This window comes from Limulus polyphemus, unplaced genomic scaffold (assembly GCF_000517525.1).
Source record: "Limulus polyphemus unplaced genomic scaffold, Limulus_polyphemus-2.1.2 Scaffold1562, whole genome shotgun sequence".
Lineage (NCBI taxonomy): Eukaryota > Metazoa > Arthropoda > Merostomata > Xiphosura > Limulidae > Limulus > Limulus polyphemus.
In genome coordinates, this window is record NW_013667172.1 from 121930 (window position 1) to 129597 (window position 7668).

Consider the following 7668-nt stretch of genomic DNA (forward strand, 5'->3'; position numbering starts at 1 on the left):
ACTATATGACTACAATAACAGTCAGCAGCACCTACACACTATATGGCTACAATACCAGTCAACAGCATCTACAGACTATATGACTACAATAACAGTCAGCAGCACCTACACACTATATGGCTACAATACCAGTCAACAGCATCTACACACTATATGACTACAATAACAGTCAGCAGCACCTACACACTATATGGCTACAATAACAGTCAGCAGCACCTACAGACTATATGACTACAATAACAGTCAGCAGCACCTACACACTATATGGCTACAATAACAGTCAGCAGAACCTACAGACTATATGGCTACAATACCAGTCAACAGCACCTACACACTATATGACTACAATAACAGTCAGTAGCACCTACACACTATATGGCTACAATACCAGTCAACAGCACCTACAGACTGTATGACTGTAATATATTTAAAAAGGGTAAAATATAGAAAAATCACAATAATGATAATAATGGAGATCCCTTATCTAGTATTTCAAACTGTTTGTAATTTTTATTATCAACCATAAAAAAACGGATTTTTTACACAGCATTTGAGTTGATTAATGTTTGCTAGGTGTAAATTTTTATTTTAAACATTAATTATTAGAATTTTTCATAATAGGTTCACATTATTAACACTAAATAGCACTATAAGTTGTCTTATAGCACTAATGAAAAAGTAAATCAACATCTAAAGTTAAACAAAATAGTTCCACATTTTAGACAATTGAAAATGCAGTGAACACACTAATTGAGTTTCAGTTTGCTTAATTCCAGTCTCGTAGCCACATTATATAATGGTTTCACATTTATAAGGTCTATTTGGTCTTACACTCTGTAAATTCCACCCCTGCTGTGACCTGTCCTTATTTGATGTCTGTGTAGACAATATCATCATCCTACTTTCTGCCTCAGTGATAAATATCTCACATGGAAGCCACATCTGTCTGCTCTCTCTGACAAGGTCTCTCATGGGAACTTTTATCCATCTCTTTTACTGTACACATATAAAACCTACTTCCAACCCTGTCTGACATACCAACTGGATTTCCACTTTCTACTCTCATCTCCAAGTTCTTGAACACCATGCTCTCTGACTTGCTTTCCATGTTAAGTTGCACAGTTTAAACCAGGTGTTGTACAACCATCTGAACTTTACACATATCTTCTTACACCAATGTCATTTTTGTACTCGCTACATTATTATGTGATCTTTTCTAATGCTCTTCCCACTATATTTAAAAAGCAGAATATAATAGATGAAGAGTGCGCCATCTATTGAAAAATACTAAAAGCCCAAAAATATACATATTTTAGTCAAACATTACATTTTTTTTTATTTGCAGTAAATATTTCTAATGCTTGAAAGAAATGTTTTTATTCTATTTTTAGATTGATTGGGAGGCCAGTGAAAGTGGAATGGTTCCTCCTGGACGGTGCACGTACCCCGGAGCGATGGACCAACGTTTGGGGAGCATTTAGCAGAACCCACGCTTTCCACCTCCACCCCAACTCACTGTGTGTGCACACAATCGGACAACCCTGACATGGGTCATTTATAACAACATTGTTATTCTGTCCTTTTACCACAGTTATTTTCCACTGTACAAATAAGAATAAATGATAAATATCCTATCAGTAAGTTGAATATAACAGCTTCACATTTTAAGAATTGAAATTTATACACTAGATGGCATGGCAGACCATTTTGACGTATATGGGATACTAATAGGGTTTTTTTCATTGTACAAATGAAATATCTGTAATTAAATTTTTAATTTTTTAGTAACAAAATAAAGAAACACTTAAAATAAAATTGTATCTACCAAATAGCTGGATTTTGCAGGCAATTGATAACTTTTAGAACAAGATATTTGAATCTGAGTTTACTTAACACCACTCTCTTGAATAGAAGCAAATATTATATTAAGGTGTTCTTTCACTTTGATTATTTAGTGGGGCCGAGCCTGGCAGCTGTGTGGGCATGCGTGGTACCATACTTCATGGCCTGGGATCCGTATGGTGTCCTCCCCATTAATCGTCGATCTCATCTTCACCCAGTGTGCCCACGGATCCTTGGACAGCATAGCAGCTTCTTCAGCAACCAGCAATTCGACCTCTGTTGACCAGGTAATGGCTCTGGTTAACGTAATAAAATGAATAAATGTTATATATTGGATAATATATGTTTATGACAATGTCTTATGTTTAGTGTTTACCTTGGAGACAGTGGGGATCATCACCATCTCAGGTAAATTTTAAAAGAATAACATACCTATAAAAAAATTCAAGTAAACAAAATTGGCATACGTTTTTCATTACTTACCTTTGGTACATAAAATAAAAAGTACATATAAAAATTACATACACCAAATAGCCATGCATTTTTATGCATTATAGCCTTAAAACATTTGGAATGATCAGTCACTCTTGCCTGGTGGGGACTCCGCTCCTTTCATCACTAACTTTTTAACTTCAACTTTCATAGCCCACATGTGCAAGGGAACTGCTGGTGTTAATCCACGATGTGGCTGCCATAGAGTTATACTGAGTGCATGATTATTTTGCTGTTATTGGCGTGTTTAATGAGATCAGTCGTTTTTCACAAAATAAGTTCAATACTTTAGAATTATGTTATTCTACTTATGTTTAATGAAACTGGTTTTGTGATTTGTGTTGTATTCACAACAAAACGTATCTCCAGACAATTTACACTATTTTTGTGTTAATTAAGATTCAATAAAATACGAATGTCTTGCTTCTGTGAATGGTGAGTTACACTAAATTTTGCATTAAAATACTCTAATCCCTACACAATAACCTACACGTTTCTTGGCCCCTCACCAACAGTCTGTCACTTCTTATGTTTTATCTACAACTGGTGCAGTCAGTTTAGTTATTTTTGTTTAACTTCCTGTCCCTGTAAAAACCAATTTTACTCAGCTTCACTAATTTTGACCTGTGAGTTAATTTTTAGTTTTTCGTAACCTATTTATTTTTCAATTATGTATTTTTTTTCCAGGTCCAGTCATCAGGCAGTGTGGAAACATTTTCCTTGGAGCTTCTTTCTAGCCAGGATGATCTCCTATTACATGATAATAAACCTATTCCCCCGCCCAGATTCAAGCGTAAGAATAAGTCAGCTTTGCCATCACTACATCTGGTGAATCCTGACAAGCAGGTTGAATTATCAACAACATATGAATCAACCACAGAACTCGCAAAGTCTTCAGTCGAGCCTACTGCCAACTCTCAGGTTCTCTTGGATATCATAAATGAAAAACTGTCTTGTCCAACAACCTGCCCTACGGGGCAGAAGGCTACTCCTGGATTATTGGACAATTCTGCTATTCCAGAACATTCCACAGAAATAGATGATTCTTCCTATCCTGGTGGAGAAAGCGTTAGCCTCTCAACCTCTCCTTTTTTCACCCCATCTCCTTTAAATGATCTTGAACTGCTAAAAAAGTATGGCTTAAATTTTACCTCATTGCGTGTAAAATCTCCTGGGTTGTCCTCTTGTTCTTCATCAATTACAGATACTTCCTCGACATCAAACTCATCCAAGCCATTGCCACAGCAAACAACTCAAAAATAGTCTCGGCAGACCTTCAGCTCATGTCAACCAGTACTAAAATGGATGAAAAATACGCAACAAAGAAACAATGAAATATTTTTACTTTTTTTTTTCTAGTAAATGCATGATAGAACGTCGTACATGGTTGGGAGAATCTGAAATTAGCTCTTTTTTTTTTTCCTACCAAAGATCTGATGGATTAATTCTACTGTTTTCAGAAGTCTGCTTGAGAGTAATTAGTATAGGAGTGAATCGAGAGTGACTTTTTCTACAAGACATAAGCAGAAAAACTTGGATAAAGAATAGTGAAAGATAAATGTACAAGTCTAAATAAAAACTTTTTAGTTTTATTTTGTGCAACATTTTGAGCAAATGCCGTTAATCAGGTAGTTAAGAGTGTTTTACATTCTTAGCTTAATTTCAAGGTAACACGGTTTTAAGTGCCCAAAACGTTGCACAAAATAAAACAAAATTATATAGATGTGTAAGTTTCTTATCTTACTATTGGAGTGATAGATGACTTATTTAGTTATAGTAGTGAGATTTAAAAAAATATAAATATTTAGATGATCTGTGACGATGTTAGTTCTTTAAAGAGATAGTTATTTTTCAAAGCTGTGAATAATTAAGTATTATTACTTACAATTCTAGAACAAAAAAAGCTTACTTGTCAACATCTTTCATGATTATTTTTTTATGTGATATGTATGTTGAAATGGGTCGATTCTGTGTACGAAACACATGGTATGTGTCCATTATGGATTATAGCTTATGACAGACTGCAATATGTTATTTTTTTAATATATATATATTCTTGTACATGTAATTTGTTCAGGTTATGAGACATCCATGAGTGAAAACTGAATTTGATACATTGTTTGTAATATGGTATTTTTAGAGGCTTTCTTGATGATGCTATAGACTTCATAGAATCGGTAAATCCTCATAGGGATATGTATTAGTTTTAATCAATCCTAGGCTAATGGCCATTGTGGTTTAGTTATTGCAGTTTAGATTGTTTTTAGTTCTAATGATCCTGACATAATATTTGTTATTAGCAGTCTCTCAGGAGTTGTAGTATTACAAATTTTCCGTTTCCCTTGTAATACACATCTTTTAGTTGATAGGAATTCAGTTTATACAGCAGACATTTTATGTTAAACTGTACTTTACTGTATTTGTTGAATACTTTTAAAGACTGACTGTACATACTGAAGTTAAATTCCTTCTAAATATTAAATACTTGTGCTTTTTTTTTTTCCAATTGGGAGAAAAGTGCTTTTTAAAAGAAAGATTCAATTCTACCTCAGACTTTATCTCGGTGTATTTTAAGATGCAATAACAGAGTTTAATTAAAAGCTATTTGAGTGCAGCCTATAAAGTCAGATACAGACAAACATAGTTAATTTTTGAGTCAGAGAATTTGTAACTTAAAGTAACTTATATTTACAATGTATGGCTAGTCATGAACCAGGAAATCTTCCTAACAGAGTATCCAACAAATTCTTTGTATATCATAACATTCACCATTTTACCATTTACGCACTAATATTGTCAAAACCAGACATTTGTAAAGATTATGTAACGACAGTGTGGAAAATTACTAACTTGATGATAGATGGAATTGCGTCTAACTTGTGATCTAGTTTTAATTGTAGTTAAAGACTACCCTGCATTAAATATTATTATATTACTGCAAAGAACATCTAGTTTTCAGTTGCATTTTTTAATGAAAGGACTAAGTTTAACTTTAAAACAGTTCTAGATTGCAGTTTTATGTTTTGAACTATTACTAGAAATTTAAATACAAGACTGAAACATGGAACATTAAGGAAAGGCGGAACCTTTTAATATAGTTTTTTATCCCTTATTTTTTTCTTTACCACTCACAAAATATTTGCCTTTATATAGTTAGGCCTCCTGGAGAAACCTTTATATAGTTAGGCCTTACGGAGAAACCTTTATAAAGTTAGGCCTTGCGGAGAAACCTTTATATAGTTAGGCCTTACGGAGAAACCTTTATATAGTTAGGCCTTGCGGAGAAACTTTTATATAGTTAGGCCTTACGGAGAAACCTTTATTTCCTTTATTTTTCCTCAAATTTGGCCATAAATTCCTATAAATTTAAAGATCAGTTTGTACTGCCGAAACATTTTTGATACTGTGGTTGTGGTATTGATATAATTATCCAATAAATATCTGTGGAAATACAGTGTGGTGCAAAAGTTGGGATTTCGAATAACAATAAGAAATATAGTAATTACTTTTTTTTTTATCAAAGTTCTTTTTCGTTTGCTGGCCATTAACTTTGAATCAATAAGTGCTTCGATGTTAATGGCCAGCGATTCGAACATTTGCTTTAATAAAGAAAAAAGTAATTATGTGATTTTGTAGCATGAGGAGATAATTCAGACTTCATTATCACAACTTTTACAGTAAAATCTCTGGGATTCCTCACAAGTAGATGGATTTTTTTCTTAGAAATATGACAAGTTGGTATAGAAATTCACATTTACCATTAACAAAATATAAAATATTTATATATATATATATATATTTAACTCTATATTTGAATCTGTGAAACTACAATTTGATCTATATTTTTAGAAAACTGAACTATTAAAATAAACTTTGTTTGTAGTGGCCCACTGGAAGGCATATATTGTTCTAAAGTGTAATATAGATCACGTGTAAGCATTCACATATTGTAGTTTCTAAATAAATGATGTCTTTCTTTAATCAAAATTACTATTAATATAAACTTTAAATAATGTTTGTTATTATGTTGTTACTTAGAGTTATAAATGTATCTTTTTATACAAATGTTTCTTGATAAAATGAGCTTTTTTGATAAGCAGTTTATTCAAGTTTGCAAGAAAGTTTGTGTTTTTGCAAATCAGGGTTGTAAGAAAAAAGATTGCCAGATGACTCCATTATGAACTGGTATTTTATTATTATTGTGAGAAAGTAAAATTATTTATAGATGTATATCTTCCAGAACTGTCCAGAACTTGTTCTCAGAATTGTACCTTTTTTTTCAGCCAGATTTATTATCGAATATAGAGTTATGGACAATATTTCTGTACAAAAGCCAGTATTGTGGAAAATATTTTATTACATTTATGTCTTTAAATTGAGCAAAATATCAGGTTCCTTTGAAGAAATATTGTAATTTCTAGAATGTAAAATGGTTATTCTACTTGGGAATTTCTAGCAAAAAGAAAAACTAAAAACTGACAGTTAATTAAACTTATTAATATGTTTCAATGGCAAAGTTGTTAATGTAAATGAGTATGGTACTTGACTCATTTTTATAGGAACTGTCGATATTATTTAGCTACAAAAAGTTAATTCAAAGGAAATGTTTTTTCAATAATTGTTAGGAGTATATACTAATAGTATTAAAAGAAAATTCATTTTGAAAAGTTTTAATGAGAAAGGTAATTTTTAAAAATTTCAGAAGGAGGATCGTTAGGTGGTCAATTTGTCCCTGTAGTAATGGAGTCGTGTCATATGATTAAATGTTAGACTGAGGTAGTGTTTCCATCACAACCACCTCATGGACAAGTGGTTAGGGTGCTTAATTCGCAATCTGAGGGTCGCAGGTTCAAATCCCCGTCTCCCCAAACGTGCTCGCCCTTTCAGCCATGTTGGCGTTATAACGTGACGGTCAATCCCACTATTCGTTGGTAAAAGAGTAGCCCAAGAGTTGGAGGTTGGTGGTGATGACTAGCTGCCTTCCCTCTAGTCTTTCACTGCTAAATTAGGGGTGGCTAGAGCAGATAGTCCTCGTGAAGCTTTGCATGAAATTCAAAACAAACCACAACCACCTTGCCAGGCCGTGGGGGGGGGGGGGGGTGATTTCGTGAAAATAAACAAAAGCTAATAGAACATCCGTACGTAAATCATAATTGTTGTTTGTTATAGTTGCATGTAAGTGGTCCGCGACAATCTATCCCTGGTATCGAAAAGGTTGCGAAATGCTAGTGTAAGAAATTTAAACTAGGAAATTAGTATACCCTGAATATTAAATCCAACACTTCTGTTCAATATTTATGTCACTTAAAACAGCAGTAAGTTGTATAATTGGCA

At 33.2% G+C, this 7668-nt stretch overlaps 1 protein-coding gene across 1 annotated transcript in view; it reads left to right on the plus strand.

The window, feature by feature from the left end:
- Positions 1-7261, plus strand: part of LOC111086928 — an 8879-nt gene extending 1618 nt beyond the window's left edge. Inside the window, exons 2-4 of the mRNA XM_022391779.1 lie at positions 1392-1464; positions 1956-2129; positions 3022-7261. Of these exons, the coding sequence (XP_022247487.1) occupies positions 1392-1464; positions 1956-2129; positions 3022-3597 (823 nt within the window). The 3' untranslated portion in view covers positions 3598-7261. The remainder of the gene's footprint in view (positions 1-1391; positions 1465-1955; positions 2130-3021) is intronic.
- The last annotated feature ends 407 nt before the right edge of the window (positions 7262-7668 follow it).